At 31.7% G+C, this 21942-nt stretch overlaps 1 protein-coding gene across 5 annotated transcripts; it reads right to left on the bottom strand.

Moving 5' to 3' along the window:
* Positions 1-154: 154 nt before the first annotated feature.
* LOC143056024 (uncharacterized) lies at positions 155-20847 on the bottom strand. 5 transcript variants are annotated; one of them, XM_076229099.1, is made up of 12 exons: positions 19391-20847; positions 18136-18223; positions 17122-17172; positions 15805-16140; positions 14304-14612; positions 11044-11136; positions 10288-10367; positions 6475-6735; positions 5818-5898; positions 5184-5306; positions 1926-2047; positions 155-1138 (listed from the first exon to the last, which is right to left on the bottom strand). In XM_076229099.1, exons 8-12 carry the CDS (start codon positions 6634-6636, stop codon positions 391-393), a joined length of 1236 nt encoding a protein of 411 aa, XP_076085214.1. In that variant the 5' UTR covers positions 6637-6735; positions 10288-10367; positions 11044-11136; positions 14304-14612; positions 15805-16140; positions 17122-17172; positions 18136-18223; positions 19391-20847; the 3' UTR covers positions 155-390. The 5 variants fall into 5 exon arrangements, with proteins under 5 accessions (XP_076085214.1, XP_076085215.1, XP_076085216.1 ...); XM_076229100.1 differs by lacking the exon at positions 10288-10367; XM_076229101.1 differs by lacking the exons at positions 10288-10367; positions 11044-11136.
* Between the last annotated feature and the right edge of the window lie 1095 nt (positions 20848-21942).

The raw sequence follows: 21942 nt of genomic DNA on the forward strand, positions 1-21942 counted from the left end.
GTGCAACATGGCAATATATTAATGTTAACATCGCACGAAATCAAACAATATGAAACTGATAACAGATATATTTCAATAAATACGGAAACATTGTTTTACATTTTTTTTTCGTACGATTTACGTTTTTTTCAGAATTTTAGTTATTGTAAAACTTTGACTGTTGTTTAAATGTATAATTATTATGTTATCTAACTTTTTATCTATTTCCTTAAAAGTACGATACGATTTTGCCTAATATTCGATTTTAAATTTTTGCACTGCTATCTGCTACATACGTTTTTTTTTTATATTCACACAAATATAATTACATAATGATGAATATTAATTATCACTAAGATAAACATATCATGTGATTCCGCATTAATTGTAAGTTGTGTAGCTCCCCTATCTTTACGTTTTGTCGTAATTATCAAGGTGTCGTTTTGCTTTCCTTTTTATTCGGTCTGGTACATTATCAGTGCAATTATATTGTAGCCATTTGTATTTTCCTTGAGGCATATTATAGTTTCTCCCAGTGATTTGTAATTGTTCAATTTCAAAATCTATGTCTTTTTCTATCTTTTGCCAATAAAGTGATAAGAGTACGGGGTTGATAGTGGAGTCACGTTGGCTTCTTGGTCGAATACTCCGCAATGCATCTTTCTCGTAGGGTGAAATTACACTGATCTTTGTAGTTAAACTGTATTTGTTTTTCATGTCAGCTAAAAATATTGTATCCAATGCTTGTTGGAGACGTTTTGCTTCTGTCTGTATATCTCTTTCGGAAATATACTGATAAGCCCTGAGGAATCCATATGATTTTGCCTTTGGAATGAAATTATTGCCTTCTGTAGACAATTGATCACTTAGTTCCTTGAGTCGGGCTTTGATTTCTTCTGTCTTCAATTTTTTTCTAAATGGGGACATAACTTCTGGGTCATATCTTAAATGGTGCATCGCATTTATTTCATCCTCATCTGTTATGTCTTGGAACCTTGTATCTTTCCCATATTTTTTTTCCATATCTGTTAAGATTGATTCCACTATTTCGTCAACTCTTGTTCTCTTTCTTTGTGACGTCGCTTCATCAATGTAGTAGTTTATTTCATCTTCAACTCTTGTCTTAAATTCAGGAATTAAGTTTCTCTCTTCCAGGATTCTGTAAGAACATATCAATGTTGCAGTGAAATACAACGATGTGTCTCTTCTTTTTATGTCGCTTTTGGTTATAAAGATTTTCACGTATTAAACAATGTAACTGTTTATAATAAATTTTAAACAAAATGCGCCTCGGAGGCACCAAATACATAGATTTAAGAAGAATTGGCATGAGTGCCAATGAGACAACTCTCTATCCAAGTCATAATTTGTAAAAGTAACCCAAAATATGACTATTGTAAAACCAATTATACCGGAAAACAAATGGCCTTATCTATATCAAAAAAGGGAAATGAGAAATACTTATGCACCTCACCAACAAACGACAACCACTGAACTCAGGTTCCGTTATGTATATTTTTATAAGAATCCGTTCTTTTATCTGACTGACATTGATCGGGTGGCATTATAAAACTCGATTTTGTTTCTCAGTAATACCCATGCAAGAACATGTTATCAGGATAAGCGTATAAATAATAATCTCACTTTTCATGTAGTAAACATGTAATTATAAGAAGCGAATGTTTCTTGTCGACATTTTATTGCCCGGAGCACATTTTATATAAAACGCAGAATTCTTGTATATATTTGAAATTATTGATTCGCAAAATCAGTCTTTGATTTACATATTTTTTTGAGAGTGGTTATAAATCTAATTGCAACATGATCTAAAATTTATTGCATTTAATGAAATCATATTTTTACAATCAATTATCCATTGTTCTTTTTGTAATGAATATTGAATAACAGAATATTATTAATAAAAATACACAAAAACAATGTTTTACCTTTTCTGGTTATTATAAACTGTTGGTATTAAAGCTGTGACGTCATTACTAGCGTACTCGATCATCTCAGTTGTTAATGGTCTCCTAGCCCATAACTCTCCATCTTCTTTCGTCCATTTAATCTAAAAACATATAAGACCGTCTTTGAAAACATCATTTCATTTATTATCTAAATTGTGTAAAATGAATGGACACATATTTAATATAATGACATCTTCCTTACCAATTTTATCACTTTAAAAAATAAGAAAACAAACATCCCGAACTCAAGGAAATTTCAAAAAGGAAAATCCATATACCAATGGTAAAAGCAAACGCTTAAACACACCAAATGAATGGAAAAGAACTTCGATATTCATGACTAGGTACAGGCATTTCGTTATGTACAAAATTTGGGATAAACCTCACAGTGTAGAAACTATTCTGTACGCTTTCCGGAAGTCGCGATTTTCGAAGCGAGAACTTTTTGGATCACATTTTAAATTTGATGGATATACTAAATTAAACGGTAAGTTGATCATCTGTACATTGCTTAATGATTAATTCAGCCGACATCGATATTCCCAAATGGTTTAGAATTAAATTCAGCGCATTCATTATTCGTAGCTTTGCCTTAATCAAGAGATTTTCAAGTGCATCACTAAGGAAAATCAGTCGGTGGACCTAAAAACAATCTTTGTACCCTCTTAGTGTACAAATTAACGTAAACACCAGACTTATTAACTAAATAAGAAAATAACACTTGTTTGAATTTCTCACTGTACGATCAGTCTCGCTTGTATATTTTGAAACTGTATGATCAGTCTTTATATCACTGTATTCTAGTGGTGATTTCAAAGTTATTTACGACACATTATAAGGTAGCATTTTTCTAAATAACACAAATATATTTCAATAAATTCACATCTTGAAAACTTGATAGGGTGTACTCGACTTACCACATTAAATATAAGGATGTTTAAATGTTGCTAAAATAAAAGGTAGGTTTGTTGTATACATGAGTTTCAGAAATGTCCTCCGTTGTACTTAAAATTGTACAAACACACAGATTTAATTAATATTGTTATACAAAAATGGTTGCACCAATCTTAACCTCCCAACCGATTTTTCTGTGGAAAATCCTGTTAAAAAGGGTGAAAGTACATAAGCAAATTATTATCTTTTCCACAAGTTGCCACGCAATTAACAAATGCAATCAGTACAATGACATATATGGATTAACCCAGAAATCGCTTTAAGTAAACTGATAAAATCCTTTTCATTTTAAATTCATTCGATATTGATACAGTTTATGATATCTGTAAACTTGCCCAAATTACATCACACGAATTATCCCCCTACGCAAAGCTTTTTTATCCATTCTTTGTAATTTTAAAAGAGACAAGCTTGATTTATGTTATCATTAATTGGTCAACGGCGGACGGTGTAAATAGTCTTTAAAAATGTAATAGCTAAATAGATAACTGCAACGATACACTATTACAAAAGGAATTGCTTTTTAAGCATTTGATTTTAAATAAGACTGACGGAACAAAAATACAATTATTTTGCCGTCTACAAAAATCATCAGAAATATATCTGTCTGATGAAAGAAATTACACTTTATAGTTACCTGGACACTGCATTAAATCACATAGGCACGTATATACCTTTAAATTGCCGTTGTTTCTTTTTTTCAAAATCACAACTGGTCATACAGTCAAAAAATCTGAAATCGCTTCTAGTATACAGTCAGTTCTAGACTGATCGTACAGTAATAGTAATTTATTTTGGAATACTCAAAGAAAACATATTTTTTATGGGAAATACGAATATTCTACTTAAATACGAAAAGAATATTGAAACAGTATATATTTAACTGAAAAATAATGCAAATAGTTGCCAAAAAAGATTATTTGCTTTGTACTACGAGAGCAAAATTGTCCACCGATTTCACTTTTTTCTGTTAAGTTGGTGTGATGACGTACATGTATATTTTATATTCTAATGCATGTTTTTGTTTCCGTTACTCATATTTATGATGCTATACATACCTTAAAGATGTTAAAAAGCCCTTTATAGATATAGGATAAAAGAAATGATGAGAAAAGTTACCGTAGGCAAAACCGTCCTGTTAGCCAGTTGGAAACCATCACTTCGAAAATCGCGACTTCCGGATAGCGTACAGAATAGTATCTACACTGTGAACCTGGTTTCATAGCAACTAGAAATCAAACTTGTACTTCAGTCAAATTACGGTATAGAAGTCAATATTGAGTTATTATCTCAATCGCCATAAAAACAAACGACTATAGAAAACAAAAAGCAAAAAAAGGCTTGTAGACGCTCATAACAAAATACAACTATAAGCAGAAACTAACGACAATAATACAAAAATAAAATTGCAATATAACATAATGGCTATATGTATAAATACCTAAACTCGTCAAAAGTATATTACCAAATGAACGAAATAGATAAGCTTACCCTTCTGGAGCGCCTGAGATCACCCAAAATTATTTGGTGGGTTTGTGTGCTTAGTCTTTATTTTTCAATGTTGTCTCTTCTGTACTATTATTTGTCTGTTTGTCTTTTTATTTTTTAGGTATGGCGTTGTCAGTTTTTTTTTTTCAATCTATGAGTTTGACTTTCGTCCTTCTTTTAAAAATATACAAAGACATATAAAAGTAACACGTAATTTATGTATTATTTTTCTGTGTACGTTGGCTTTTGATTTTGTTGCACATCAGTATTTTTGTTGTTTAGTTGTTTTCCTCTTACAGTTGATGTGTTTCTCTGGATTTTAGTTAGTGATGGTTTTGATTTCTCTCAATAGATTGGTGTATTTTAAACAGCGGTAATCTACAGTTGCCCGTATTAGATGCTTAACAAGTCAGTACATAAAATATATACTTCAATACCATTGTGTATTATTTATGAAATTGATACTGATCATTTGTTTTATATCTTAAATACAGATTTGTTTTTCATTTGTTGTATTTGGCTTTGATATAGCTGTTATAGACTATGTGCATTCTAAGATCTGTGCCTACTGTCTTTTTTCGTTAGGAATAGGGAATTGGTAATTAACATAGCAAATCCAGTATTTGTTTTTGTTTTTGTTTTTGTTTTGTTTTTCTTTTATTTTTTTGTGTTTTTTCTATCTAATTTTATCAGAAGTTTAAAACCTTCTTAAGTAATATTCTTCTTAGTTCTGTAATCTTTCATATGTTTTGTCTTCATTTTAATAGTGTTTCCTTCTTAAATAAGTTAACAAACCTTAACTTTGTCTTTCTGTTCTAGTGGTTGCGTGTCATCACTGTACATTTGACACACATCGCTTAATTTCATAGAAGGAGGTAATCTCCGCCCTTTGTTTTCCGAAATGACCAGATGAGCCACCTGAAATATCAAATATCAGTCAATCAGTTATTAAATTAATTTTACACAGAACGATTTGCTTTTGTTGATTTCTCTCTTGTGTTTATTGGAACATTTTTTTACACTACTTAATTAAGTTGCTACTCCAAAGCCGTTAATTAATAACGTATGTTAACAGCATTGTCGATTAACGTACTTTATTGATGTTAGGAACTGACAGACATGTGATCCTGGTATTAAATATCGAAATTTTCGTATGTAGTTAAAGGTTAATATTAAATAATGTTTACACGCTCTTTATCCACATTCATTTTACCGCCTCGTAGGTCTTGTCTCGAGACTGGAGGTCAGGCATTTGAACGCAAGTCTTCTCAACTAATGTCTTTAAGGTAGGTATCAGTTGTTGCCTCCGAATGTGTTCTTTTATTTATGACTAATGATATATTTATTGCACTCTTCTCTGCTGTAAATAGGGTTCACTATAAAGTATTACAACAAATCTATTCTGCAAATATTTTTTTGTTATACATGCCTGTGTGTCGAATACATTTTTCAGCCTCACCCCAAACTGGTGGTATAATGCAGCACTGTCACCTGAACAGGAGTGAATAACCTAAAAACATACGAGCAGTGACACATCAAATTTGTGACTAATTCATTTAAAAAGTTAATTGATATATAGATTATGCTGTTTTAAGATATGAAAGTGAGGCGGGAGTTACTATAGGGACATTCAAATTCAGTAGTCAATGATAAACTGACAAACGCCATGATAAACAAAGAAAATACTGTCAAAAGACAAACAAATAATAATATTCTTATCTTTTAACGACATGATTCTTAATTCATTAGAGGCTTATTTTATGAAGGAGCTTTATCGAACGAATAAATGACGCTTACACCAGTCTATGACTTTGTTCGTTGTATAGAAGTCCTTTCACTAAATAGTCGGATGACGATCTTATTAGAATATATCTCATTGAAACAAGAAGAATTAATGGTTTAGACTTTTCAGATGAAGATAATGTTGAAATGTGAATGACTGTTTTAGATCCATATTGTTTTACGAGTGAATTACACGAATCATTAAGATGGTCATTAATAGTTATCAGATGTACTCATCAGTTATCCAAACATACTTTCATTAGAAAGAAAACAAACTAGAAATACATTTTTAATATTCTTTTACCTTTACAAGATTCTCAGATTGTAAGATGTCTTTGAGCTTCCCATTCCTAAATAAATCTTTATTTGAAGCAATATCAAAAAGATAAACTTTGTCGTCAACAGTACCGATCTGTAACAGAGTCAGAGGACCATCTTTTCCTAAGTTAATACCCTCAGCATCCATGGCGATAAAGTCACACTTAGATAATTGATCGACGATACGCAAGCATCTCTCTGATTCTTTTATTATCTCTACATTATTGCTCTAGGCCATGATTAAATTCTAAATACAACAATGTGTTTATATACTGTACATTTTACAAAACTTAAAATTGTGAATCGTAGTAAACCTGAAAATAAACAAATTTTGTCGCGCAACACCAAATCAAGTGAAGGCGATACTATCGTGTGTGAACACACCAACGTCTGACTACCAGTATTGTAGAGCTGCTAAGTACACGCGTTTATTTTTGTCGATCAATAACTTTGACGGGTTTGAAATTTATTTGATATGATATGTAGAAGGGCTTGTAAAACCAGTGTGACGCTACTCTGTTCTTTTCATGCCTATCTATAATACTAAAATTACGAGGTCCAATTTGTCAGCCGTCATCACGTAAAAACGACGAATCACAGAATTCAACTTTATATATAACTAATATAGTACAAAGGTGTAGATTAAAAATTACACCACTCCAGGCCCTTTTGTTTTCCACGTAATTAATATTGCCAATAATTAAGAAGTTCCGGGTCGAGTCCGCTACCGATACCAATAGTATATTCACCTGTTACCTATTACCTTATCTGTACGTTCCGCATCTGACAGGCGCACCACCAAACGTTGTATTCAGGATTAATATGCTAAATACACGGGTCATAACCACAGGGTTGACACTACTAAATTGTCAAATTGTTACCTATTGTAGTATTTTAATCAGTAAGACTTTCTAAGATAACAATACGAATACTAAAAATCTGGACTAAAATTAGGCGTATAGTTACAGTTTTCAATTTGTTAGTGGGCATGACGTAAAACAGCGAAGCAAAGAATTCAACTTTATTTATAACTTATATAGGACAATGCTATTGATTAAAAAATACTCCATTCCAGGACCTTTTGTTTTCCAAATAATTAATATTATTGTTTCAGTTCGACGGGTTCAAACAGAAAGACTTGAAAGCAGAGAAAAACTGTGTAGCTTATAATCGGCATGAATTTATCAGATGACAATACTAATACTAAAATAAGGCTTGCGCATAGTTATATACTTTAATTCAGTCACGGACCCGTGATATCACGGGTGTGTTCTAGTTTATCATATTCTTATATAGTCCTTTCCTTGAAACCTAACACTGATTAGCTTATCATTTTTTTCCTATTTTTATGGGGGTTTGTCTAGTTATTTGTGGTAGTACAGCATGTAGAAGAATTTGGAAATGGATAATATAACCCGATACTGACAGGAAAAGACAGGAGGAAACTTCAAATTATGTCCAAAAGAATGCAAGACGATGCAGATAATCATGTATTACAGAATAAAAACATATTTTCGCGTCACCGAAACCCCCAAACTCCCTGTATGTTATAAGTATCCAACAAGAATTTTCTCTCGAACATTTTGCCTTTCAAATGAATCTAGTTTTTACATATACATTGGTTTCACAACATTATGCGGAAGAACGACTGACATTGAAAAAAAAAAACAGACAATCATTGTCACACATAGTTTGTCCAGTACGATGTATCTGTCTCTCAACTCACTGGTGACATATTTTTGTAGTCTCATACCGTTCGAGTGTGAAGTCGACTGTCGTATACAAGCAATCTAGCAGTAGAAATCTGTTTGTCTAAGTACCCGGTTGCATTCTGTTTAAAATTCATGCAATTCCATTATATTTCAAATGGAGTTTCAGGAAGATAAAAGATAATTTGGTTAAGTACGAGGTGCACCTGCAACCACTTCTCATGCATTAACTTTAACCGTTCAACCAATGTTTTTTTTTAAATGTTGATACTAAAATGAAGTTCTAAATACATATTGACGATTTACATTTTACCGCCCATAACATGATATTTAAGAAAATTGTTTATATTTCTCTTCAATAATTTATATATGAATCATTTCTCCTATGGTTTTCAAATGATAGTATGCGTGTTACTGATTACTTCATGGAGTTCTAGTTCAATATTGGTTTTTTTTCTTATACCTTACTCTCTTACTAAAATTAAGTATTTACAAGGATTTGCTGGCAGAATGTCTAATCTATAACGCAACTCAACTTCTAGATGTATCTATAGGCAACACTGATATTATTAAATGAGTTTGTCTGTCCTTCTGGTATCCTTCGCCCCTCTTTGAAATCGTCATAAGTATAAGTTAAGACATATACCTCTAGATTCGGACAAAAAAGATATATTAGAATACCAGATGCATATTTGGAAACATATATGTCAACCTGACAAATAGACAGATGATCTAGTCTAGATAATGATTATCAGAAAGCGGATATACAAAATGTTTTGGATATTTTGTGATTCTTTAAATTCCTAGAACAGTTTCTTTATACAGGATTCTCTAAAGTTAGTTTTTTATGTTTGTTTGGGGGAGTTTGATATATATAACGTAGTTGTTTTGTAGTTCTTCTCTTGTATTTGATGTGTTTCCTCAGTTTTAGTTTTTAACCCGAATATGTTTTTTTCTCAATCGATTTATGAATTTCGAACAACGGTATACTACTGCTGCCTTTATTGAAAAATGTATATTACTTTTTTCGTAATATTGAGGATGATACGCGAACACTTTTATCTCGTGGTGTAAGAAGATATTTTTTTTAAGAATTTCAAAATGGACGACGATTGGCAAACGTTCGACCTGAGATCACAATGGTCCTATCGGGTCAGATCAATTTGTAAAAAGAAAGCACTTAAATGGTAACAATATTAAAAAAATACATCAATATTGTGAATGCAGTATTTTCTGTAATATATTAATATACAAAAAAAAAACTCACCTTTTCATGTTAATCCAGCTAAAAGACTTAATTTTCAGACAACAAAATGTTCAAGTACAGATCGATATTGGCAAATATTCAAACCACAATTTTATAATAAATGGTATTTCTTAATAATGTTATTGTAGAAGATATGCTTGTAAATTTTTTATTTTTAATTCTATATATAATACTGTTTGGTGACCATATCATAAGCATTGCCCCAATTAATTGAGATGTATTTTGTTTTGTTTAAATGTCATCTATTCATTCAAGTATAAAAACCTTTTTTATTAATAGGATATTTCACACCGAATATAGAAAATCATTTTGATTCAAACAGTATGAATAAAATCGATGGGAATTTTCGCATATTCTATATCTGTTATTTTAAATATTTTGAAAGTTCATGTATAGACTATTCCCTATTAATGTACCAGTAAAAAACAAAATCAATTATGTCTTGATATTAATGTGCTGTTTATATGCAAATATTATCATTTCGTGTAACGAAATTATGATTAAAACACACACTACCTTGTATTACATATAATGTAACTGAATAAATATATTGATTAAAGTTATGTGCACCGCTATGTATACGTAATAACGTGTCTTTGTATATAAGTAATAAAAGGTTTGAATGTTTATATTAGGTTAACTGTTTCTCATTGTTTTAGTTTATTTTAAGATATTTCAATACGAGGTTCGCTTTCGATGCAACATATTTCTTAATTGTTTAATTTAATTCTTAAACGCAATATTATATGTTATCTAAAATGTGTATTTGGGTGCACAATGAAAATTAATTCGTTTATCGTTCTAATAGATATGTTTGTGTTACCTGCAGCGACCTAGAAAGGCAGTAATTGTATAACTACACTATGACTTTAAGAAAACAAAGTAGCCTCGTCGTCTGGCTAACTGTTCATATATGCAGGTGGTTGATTTGGAAAAAAAGAAGATGAGGTATTATTTTAGAGTTTAGTTTGAAAAATGTTAGTTTGTTTTAAATTATGAATTTAAAAACATAACTACACTAAAAAGGTATCAAACGAATAAAAATGATACTGCACTGAACCCTTATAATTTTAGGTATTAGATTTTTTTCGACACATATTTATAGATTATCGTTCATCTTCCTACGAGATTGATTTTCTCGCTTGAGCCGGGACGGCGAAAGTGAGAAAGTCAATCGAGTTGAGATGACCAATGATAATCTGTTTATCGCTATTTTACCTATGGCGACGTTGTCAATTTCATGTCAATTTCATTAGCAACGCCACGTGCCTCCTTAGTTTCTAACGATAATTTTCCATCTCAAGCCAGTAGTATGATATAAAAAAATTAAAACAAAAGAAGATCAAAGGAAAACTGCACAAAATAGCGATAAATATATATATATATATATATATATTTAGATTTATATGACTCAAATATGTGGCAGTGTTCAAATCATTAGAGCCAATGGCAAATTTGATGTCACAAACGCAATAAAAATCATAATTCTTTGTTTATTTTTGTTTTCTCAAAACCTATGGAAGATTTTGAAATTACGTAATTTTCAATAAAAATCTATAGCGTTCAATAAAATATATACCATGTTACCGCTAACGATATTTTCTTTCCTTTGTTTATGTCTATTTGCTAGTAAACCGACCTTATCCTATCTTTATGACTGTCACGTGAATAACTGTTAAATATATAGAGCAGAACATTCATTCATCATTGATACAAAATATATTTTAAGATATTAATACATTTAGGACATATTGAAAAGTATAATAACAAAAATACAAGTGAGGGATTTAGATAGCTATAAAAGCTAGTTTAATCCATCATTTTCAGCATAAGAAAATGCCTGAACCTAGACAGAAATATCACAGTGTTTATTTTATCGTTGATATGTTTGAGCTTTTGATTTTGCTATTGTATTACGAACTTTCCGTTTAGAATTTTCCTCGGATTTCGGTATTTTTGTTATTTTTCTTTCTTCTCATACAAAACCTGATACCATATATGTCAGACCTAACATTGTCAAAGCCCGAGACATAATATAGAATTAAGAACAAATGAAATACCATATGAAAACGTCACGGTTACATAACAAAATTATGTATATGGGCTGATAAACAAAACACCGTCAGCAAATCAGAAGACGCGTTACATCCAGAAGTGAATTATTTATTGATCCTTTCAATAAGGATAATGAAATTTAAACTTCAGGGTAGAAAAACTTAAGTGTACTGAATACAGTAAATATTAAAAAAAAAAACTATATTCAATGAAAATACTTCTAGTATGTTGATAACATCGGGGACCAAACTACCACCAACAGTAGCACCGACCAAGTGATTTTAATAGAGAGTCGAAAGATATTAAAGGGAAATTAAAATTCATCAGTCGAAAATAAATCATTATACGAGGACGCTGACAATCTTCCTCTTTCACCAGACGTTAATGCTACATGACAGTACAAGAGATTTCAAACGTCAAATCCACTACAGTGGCATAATCGTTGTCCAAACATAGAAAACGGAAATAAAGATTCGATCAATAAAATCAAACAGATACTAATTGTTTTCATTTTTAAGTCGAACATTATCGAAAGCACTTAGTATTTTAGCTCAGATTCTGAATTAGAAAATGTATAAAAAGTTCATTTATTACCTTAGCGTCTGTGTTAACATGGTTACTCATTCAGTATATTTTTACGTTTTGATACAGTCACCCTAATTGTAGTCCTGATAGTTATAAGTGTCGGTTAGAGTGTCAGCTATGAACCAAATAAACAAACGACAACGACTGCACAACAAGCAGCGGGTTTACATTTTTTGCAACTGTACGTGAAACAACAATACTGACGTCAGTTGAATATTTTCAAAAGTATCATGCTTATGAATAATCTCATCATAGAAACCAGGATTAAAATTTTGTATTTGTGTCCGATGCGCGTTTCCTCTACACAAGATTCATCAGTCGGTAGAAACAAAAAAATTAAAAAGGCCAAATAAAATACGAAGTTGAAGAGCATTAAGGAACAATATTCCTAAAAGTTTATTATTAATATAGCTATTAAGTAATCTATTACTGAGGTTGAAAGGCTTTAGTATTTCAAAAATAACAGCTTATCTATAAGTATGACCATATCAATGATAAATCATGTTAACACTGAAGTGCTGACTACTGGGCTGATGATACCCTCGGGGAATAAAACTCCACCAGCAGTTTTGTGTTTTTTAAATTTCTGTGACACAATTTTGGTAATTATTTAAAATTAAGGAGTTTATCTCCCTCACGCAAAGGTCTGATTCCATGCTCGGCTTTTACTTTACGCTTATCTCTTCATCGTTTTAATAAGTTTTTGATTTTGACCTCGAGTATCACTGAGAATACATTGATTGTCAAAATGCGCATCTGGTGAAGAAAATTGGTACCGTTTAGTTCAAAAAATTGAAAACAACACGTTTAATAATTTTTTGCGTCCGAGGCGCATTTCGGGATTTACCTTCATCAGGAACGCTCAAAGCCAAACATTTGAAATCCGAAGAAAGATAAGTAACGAAAATCGTTGAAGAGCTATATGTCAAAAATACCTAAAATAGTCATAATATCAATATTTTACTACAATGTTTGACGTAAATAAAATAGAATATTGACGATGTTTGTATAAAAATTGATTTAGTTTGGTTTGATAAGTGTAGAGTTCAAGTGTTGACCTGAATTACTTTTGTTTGACAGTACATATACTAGCGGGGAAGAGGGTTGTGCTCTCATTTCGATCGTAGTGTGTGTTTGTAGAATGTATTAGGTTTATTTTGAATGCACCATTTAACTAAGTTACCAATATATATAAGGTTGTAATTATATACACTTCCTTACGAATCGAAAACAAAATGCATTGATGTATATCTTTTATCTATTCATTTAATTATTCGGTTTTTTTTTTACTTAAATATTCATTTATTCCTTCATTCATTCAGGATCATTTTCAAATATTTGATAATATTGTAGCGTTGTCGTTTTTGTATAGATGGATTCTTGTTTGTCGATGTGTTATTTTGAGGTAGCGTAAATTACGTAAAATCCTTATTCAAATGGCACAAAGAAAACAAACCACAACATAAAGTTTCAATTAAAATCACAATGTAATCTGTTAAATATATAATATCGGTTTAACCCCCCCCCCCAAAAAAAAACATCAGTTGAACAATAATTCTGAGCTCACTAACACAATATTATCTCAATTCTTCTAACTAACTATCTATCTATTCTCTGATCACTCTCGCATCCCCTTATATACATAATTACAGGCGGTACCCCGACGGTTCCAAAGATGGGGTACCGGGCGGTTCCAAAGATACCGGGCGGTACCTCAACGGTTCTACAGATAGGCTATCGGGCGGTACCCTGCAATCAGGTACACAATCTATAAAACAGAGAATGTTGATGTAATTGTCGATTTCTCTCTCTAACTGTCCAACACTAAAACATGTATACATACTAGTACATGTATATAACTATATCGAAAATAAAGGATTTCTATTGTAGAATTTAACATGACAAACACTACCTTACTTTAATCGGAGTTTATCTTAATTTGCATATTCTGACATTTTGTCAGTTTAGCGATGAAAATGCAAGAATAAGACATAAACAGATTGTTTTGTCCCTACTCTTCATCTTTTTTGTCTAAAACACTACATTATTTTCGCCAAATTTATAGTCCTGACTTAGTGAGTGTGATCGATGGCAACAACTGAACTTGAAAACTGATTAGCTAGCATCGACCCCGTTTACATTTTTTTGTGCAAGGTAATAGCGGGTTCCTAATTAGAAAATGATCTATGTAATACATACCACCTTCACATACAGGTATACCGGAAGTAGATTTCAGGTTTGCAGCAAGTGCCATATTCGTCATCAGAGGAACACAAGAGATCGTATGATTTTCAGATAACTGTGAAATATGAATGATCGCATCAACTGAGACTGTGGTACCACTGTCCTCATCAGTGTTGCTACATACATCTAAGTCAGGTATCAAACGTGATGATCCCCCATCGTTTACAAACAAAGCTAAAGAGCTGGCCATGCAGGTTTTAATAATTTCACAATGAATATGAATGTTGTCTTTAATTCGTGTAACACTTTGCTTTAGCTGTGGGTCTATTATACAAAAGAAAATATAGAGATAATTCATAATATCTTGCGTTAATATAGTTCCAATTCTTATTTTGTTATTTTATTTCAAACCAAAATCGAAGAAGGAATTTTCAAGTTCTCTTCTAATATTCAATCCGAAAGCAAATTATTGATATTACTGGATACGCAAAATACTTCATGAACTTTTTGTCAGAACACCAGTTTCGCCAGCAATTAAAATTATGTGTTTAAATTTCAAAGAAAGCACACAAGTACAAAAGGATAGTTAGAACTGATAGCAATTAATTCCTTATTGATACTTTTAGCTTTTTCTACGTTACTGTAGGTTTATCTATATGTAATACCAAAGCATGTATGCGTTCAAACTAACAAAAGATGTCATGGCATCTTCTTCAGATGAGATTCAGAAAACAAACTGATAATTTTGTGACATTTCAGTATTCATTCTATTCACGATCCTATATTTTTTATCATGATTCTTTTTATTACATCATTACCACTGTGTAGATGTTTTTTTTTTTATTGTGTTGTTTTCAGAGTCCGGTAAATTTCTTAGCTAATCAATCGTAAAATTTACAAGACATTCTATTGATTAACTGTAGCAGAATTTAATAAATAAAATATGAGGTCATTCCGGTATGTCTTTTTTAACTAACCACAACATTAGACATAAAATTGAGAAAGGAAATGGTGAATATGTCAAAGCGACAACCACCCGACCATAGAGCAGACAACAGCCGAAGGCAACCAATGGGTCTTCAATGTAGCGAGAATTCCCGCACCCGTAGGTGTCCCTCAGCTGGCCCCAAAAAATATGCACAATAGTACAGTGACAATGGACGTCATACCAAACTCCGAATTATACACAAGAAACTAAAATTTAAAATCATACAAGACTAACAAAGGCCAGAGGCTCCTGACTTGGGACAGGCGCAAAATTGCGGCGGGGTTAAACATGTTTATGAGATCTAAACCCTCCCCCTATACCTCTAGCCAATGTAGAAAAGTAAAAGAATAATTTTTACAGCATTTTAACTACAACAATTTTATTATCCATCAAAATATTTAAATGGGATTTAAGAATCGACAAAAATAAAAATCGGAAAACTTTTTGAATACTTGTTGCCCCTAAATGGCATAATGTTCCACCCGCGAAAATAACCCGCTATACAGTAATTACTAATTGTACGCATACCTTTTAAACTGATTTCAAATTCGAATGATGTAACATTTCCATCGTCATATTCTATAGTAATTTCGTAAATACCAATACTGTCACATGTTGCAGTTTCCTTCATGAAACGCAATTGTTGGTCAGGTCTTGAAATATTGAAGTTAACTATCCAATCTTCCTTTTTTTGGGAAACGGTATCGGATGACACATTGATGAAAAAACTTGGAAGTGCACTAAAGTATTGTGATGAAACTTGTTTCACCTGTATACCTGACGGGTTGCTAGTAAACTGCTGTGTATATGGAATACATATTTGGTCTCCGACCGTTGCAGTAGATATATCATTTTCACACTTATCTAAAACAAGACCATGCTTTATTCAATATTCATATAGTTTATTGTTGGAATATAAATCAAGCTGTATTTTATTATAATTTAAACTATATATTTGGCCATTGACAACTTATTATTGACCATTATACGGTATGGGGTTTGCTCATTAATTTAAATGTCTGACGATGTATAAAAAAGAAGATGTGGTATGATTGCCAATGAGACAACTATCCACAAAAGACAAAAAGGACACAGACATTAACAACTATAGGTCACCGTACGGCCTTCAACAATGAGAAAAGCCCATACCGCATAGTCAGCAATAAAAGGCCCTGATAAGACAATGTAAAACAATTCAAACGAGAATTAGCCAGCATGCCACACCTTTGTCATTTTTATCATAAGACAACTCAAAATATAAGTGAGACTAGATTATAAATGAGTTGAACACAAACAATCTTTGATCAGTTAAAGAAAAACAAATCTCAAGACACATTTCTGTAGGACATTTCATTAAATATTTCATATTTGGTAGCATCACTTTTTTAAAAAGTGAAAAAACCTCTTGCAAAAACCTTTAAACTAGTATGCAGGTAACAACTGTAAAATATCTGTCCCTAATCAATCTATCCTTGTTTTTCAGTGGCAGTTACACTTTTCATCTTCGTATTGGTCGAAAAATATTTAAAACTACACTATACACTGATGGGTGAATTTGTTCTGATACTGAATATAAATGACACATTTGCCTCTGGTACAAAACAGCAATTAATCAATGCTTTACCTGAAATGCTTTTAATTTCATGATTTTTTGAAGAGTAATAATCATGTTTTATTTTTCTTATACTTTTTGTGTTGGTTATGCATGAGATTCAACAATTTTTTTTTATCTAAATATGAGTTTCTTCCTATTATATATACAAACAGAAAAAAAACCCACCTTGTAACTATTTTTAAAAGGAGCATAAAGTTAGTTTTTTGTGATAAATGATAAACAAAACTTACCCACAACCAGAGATGTAGTAGGTGGATCATCTGTTGTCTCCTTTTTCGAACCTGTGACGGGAACAAATAATTTAAAATAAATAACATTTGGGAAATTTTAAATAGATCACTAACATATGAAATTAAAAGAAGAATATGTCTAAGGACACGAATACCAAACAATTTTGTTGAAAGAGTCCTGATAAAGCCGCATAAGGAATACCACTTAGGACATAATCATTAGATATAGGAAGATGTGGTGTGAGTGCCAATGAGACAACTCTCCATCCAAGTAACAATTTGTAAAAGTAAACCATTATAGGTTAAAGTACGGTCTTCAACACGGAGCCTTGGCTCACACCGAACAACAAGCTATAAAGGGCCCCAAAATGACTACTGTAAAACCATGCAAACGGGAAAACCAACGGTCTAATCTATATAAACAAAACGAGAAACGAGAAACACGTATATATTACATAAACAAACGACAACTACTGTACATCAGATTCCTGTCTGTATGTCATTTATAGAACATAAGAAAGATACAATCAATTTCCTTAAGTATAACAAAAAAAAGTAACAGATTAACCACAGGACGGAGGAACGCAATGACTGAAAACTATATGCCTTTCGAATCAGGTGTCGTGAAATAAACCATGTACTAGAAGTTACACAAACCCTATTAAATATTTGGCGAAAAACCCTATATTGAACACTTGAGGATTAAAAAAGGGTGAACTGTTGAAGTCTCCCAATTTGGTTTTAATTTTAATCCGGGTATTTATTTGTACATTTAAAAATTAACAAAGAAGCTATAACACTTTGCAGCTGTCTATTTGTTTGAATACAGTCACGTAATTTTTAAAGTGTTTAAAAAGGATAGCGCAAGACATGCAATATGATCTGATGCTTGGAATATTTACTTTTTTCTTGCCACTTTATACTCCTTCATTCTTAAACGAAATAACAAACAAATAATTTGTATTGACAGGAAGACAACTTATACTAGTGTTAACTTTATTATGATGTGCATACCGTATTCTTTTTGAACAATCCATGCTGCTACACCGGAGGCACACAAACATATAAAAACAAAGACAAACCATTTCCTCCAATGGCAGTTCTTAAAAATAAGATATAAGCAGTGAAAATACTAAACGAAAACCAAATCTTAGAATAAATTACAATTGTACTGCATTCAATGAACGTGGTAATAACTTTTTTTATGGGTTGTCTTATCGGTTCAAAATTGAACTTATCGCATAACGAACTTAAAATCATGACGGATGTATTATATCATTATATTTCAATGCTATATCTTACTGTTCTTCGATACTTACTAATTTATTGTCGATACTCATGAAAAGCATAAGTTAACATTATTGTATTTCCTTTTTAATTACTAGTATACCGATGTTTTAGGAAATGATGTACGTCTATCACAAGTTTGAAATCAAGAATCATGTACTCAGTAAAATGAAGTTGACATGATTTTAATAGTTTTCACATTAATCATTTTTTTGTTAATTAGTTATCAAAAGTACCAGGATTATAATTTTATACGCCAGACGCGCGTTTCGTCTACATAAGGCTCATCGAAGACGCTCAGATCAAAATAGTTAAAAAGCCAAACAAATACAAAGTTGAAGAGCATTGAGGACCCGAAATTTCAAAAAGTTGTGCCAAATACGGCTATGGTAATCTACTCCTGGGGTAAGAAAATCCTTAGTTTTTCGAAAAATTCAAAGTTATGTAAACAGAAAATTTATAAAAATGACCACACAATTGATATTCATGTCAACACCGAAGTGCTGACTACTGGGCTGGTGATACCCTCGGGGACGAAACGTCCACCAGCAGTGGCATCGACCCAGTGATGTAAATAGTTATCAAAAGTACCAGGATCATAATTGTATACGCCAGACGCGTAATAATCAAATTATTCTTCTTTGTTCGCTTTATGCTAGTTAATTGAAAGGGTGATACTGATTTAATCTATGAAATTGTAACTTAGATGAGAAGTGTTCTGCTTAAACATTTTCCAATGTTTTAATATACCGTACAGTGCACTAATCTTTGAGATGTTTTTTTTTTTTTGTTAAGAGTATTGTTCAAGTGATAAAGCGCTTTTACTTCAACTACTTCTGTTAACAACATACAACGAAACATACAACAGTGTGAGCATAATATAAATTGGCAACTTCATTTAGAGAAAATAGCGTTTCTAAATTTCAAATTTACATCTACGTAGATTGTTTTGTTTATCTATAAATTGAAACTAATAACATACCTTTTTGCTTTTTAAATCCTGAAAAAATATACAAAATATACTATTATTCATTTTTTCCAATAAGTTTTATTCATTTTTGTCTTATTCAAAATGAACGGCGATATTAAAGGATTCTAGGAACAAGTTTTGCTTCAGGTTTCATTATTTAAAATGAAGCTATTTTCTTTACCGGTATATCAACACGGAATTCTTTTGGATAAGACGACTAATATAACACTAAGTTCGAAGTTTCTTTGTTTAAAGATTCTGTGTTCTCTTGCATTCACCACCGTATTCATGGCCATGTATATATAAAAATAATGTGATATGAATGCCAATGAGACAACCACCCCCAAGAGACCAAAATGACATAAAAATCAACACCTTTGTGTCACCGTTAGTCATTTGAAAAATGATAAAAACACTATAAACTATATTAGCCAGCTTTAATAAGATTCGAAATGATAAACCTTCAAGATACAAACGAGACAACTAACTGCCTGATTTATGTACAAAATAAAGAACGAAACAACAAATAAGATATAACAATAAACGACAACCACTTACGTACATGCTCCGTACTTTGTAAAGCGGTATACTACTGTTACCGTTACATATATAATATGGCATGGTTAAACTAGTTTTGAAGGCGATACCCTCCCCAACCTGATGTGTTTGTTCCTTTATTTGTTTTTAATTTAAGAGATGCCAAACCTGTTAGAATGTTCTAGGCAGATGTATATGTTTTGAAAACTATTGTTGTCTTGCTCGGATAATGTATACTATGAGTTAAAGGAGCTTGCAAGGCCTCAGAGTTATATCTAATATTTCAATACTTGCAATATAAGGAGAGTAGAATGATCTATATTTCAACAATGATGGGGGTTATTCTACAGATAGTACTAATCTTTAAGATCTTTGGATAAAAAGTTATTTTTTTTCATTAAAAACGTAAATAACAGAAACGAACAGAAACTCCCTAATCAAATGTCAAAATCAAAAGCTCAAACACAAAAAACGATTTACTAACAATTGTCATATACCAGACTTTGTACAGGTAAAGACGATGGTGAGTTGAATCTGGTTTTATAGCTAGCTATTCCTCTCACTTGTATGACAGTCGCATAGCACGCCACATTATTGACAACGATATGTGACTTAAACAAACAAACAAATTAATCCGGACAATTGATCAACCAGCTTCAACGGTTTTCATCAATAAGGTTAAAGGTCAACGATCATAAAGTTTTAATCTTTAGAAACTAAACCGGACGAAACTGTACACTTTCCGTCATCATTAAACAATATAGTTTGTAAAATGTATGTAATAACCATGAACTGTAAAACTAACAAAGTATCTACAAATATGAATTCACTGAATAAATTCCTTGGTTATCCAGTGACTAATTCACAGGGATACTCGCCCAACTGCTGTAGGTCGAATAATTTGTTACAACAGCAAAGAAAAGTGCAATAAAGATATTATTTATAAAAAAAAACACAAAAAACACACCAAACAGACATAATAGGTACAAATGTCAAAAAGGGGTACAGCAGTCTACGTTGTGTTATAATCTGAATCATTATTAAACATATAAAGGCACACAGACATATCAAACCAGCAAAAAAGAAAAACAAGTATACACAAATTCACCATAGAATAACAAAATAATGACGGGGTGTATAATTTATGAGCCACGACAAATGGACATTTAAAAAAAAATAGACCAAAAGTAAAAGTAAAATTCACAAAAGCAAACACATAAATACATAATAACGTTATTTAGATGATAAACAACGCCATTACATAAAATCCACTTTTGACTGTCCCTCTGGTATCGTTCGACCCTCTTTCAAGACCATTGTGTATTATTTCTGGAGTAAGGAATATTTATCAATAAGGTCTTGGTATCTTCGAATGAAATATTTTGAAGAGAAAATGGAGGAGACGTTCTTTAAAATAGCTTTGGTTCATAAAATTTATAATCAGACACTGGTTACTTCTTGTAAAGTCTGAGTAGCAGCTGCCAGGTCTTCAATAACGAATAGCTCGGAAATGTTTATCTTATATGCAGGCGACTTTGGTATGTTAATAATATAGTAGAAGAGATTGATAATTTCAAATTTAAAATTGTCATTTGTCACAAATTTGGGTACTGAGATGACCGCTTATGTCAAATTCGAGGTATGAGTCTAAAATGAAGCTGCGGAAGCCGTGTCAATTGTTTCCTTAATTTCTAGTTCTGAGTGATAAATTAATAGAACCCAATCCGAAAAGTTTGAATTAACAATGGACCTGGAGAACATATTCAATATATCTGAATGTGCAATTAAAAAAATTAGCTTCTACTGTCTTTTGGTTTTGACCAGTGTCTGAGGAAACTCTGATTCATATCAAGAAAATATTAGGTCGATTAAGCGAGACGCACAGTTTGTTCTTATAGAAATGCCGACAATTTGTTGAAAATTCTCAAAGTTCAACAAATATATTGTAAAAAAAAATGTCCGTCGCCGCATTTCAGAATAGTATACGCATTTTTGCGCCTGTCCCAAGTCAGGAGCCTCTGGCCTTT

The sequence above is a fragment of the Mytilus galloprovincialis genome, chromosome 13 (genome assembly GCF_965363235.1).
Source record: "Mytilus galloprovincialis chromosome 13, xbMytGall1.hap1.1, whole genome shotgun sequence".
Lineage (NCBI taxonomy): Eukaryota > Metazoa > Mollusca > Bivalvia > Mytilida > Mytilidae > Mytilus > Mytilus galloprovincialis.

What these genes read in the sequence shown, in the direction of transcription:
- LOC143056024 (XM_076229101.1), bottom strand. Translation starts at nt 6,636, where the DNA reads ATGGATGCTGAGGGTATTAACTTAGGAAAAGATGGTCCTCTGACTCTG. An exon ending in AAAATGTATTCGACACACAG is followed by an intron (nt 5,307 to 5,817) that starts GCATGTATAACA and finishes TTGATATTTCAG; the next exon opens with GTGGCTCATCTGGTCATTTC. An exon ending in AACAGAAAGACAAAGTTAAG is followed by an intron (nt 2,048 to 5,183) that starts GTTTGTTAACTT and finishes ATATGTTTTTAG; the next exon opens with ATTAAATGGACGAAAGAAGA.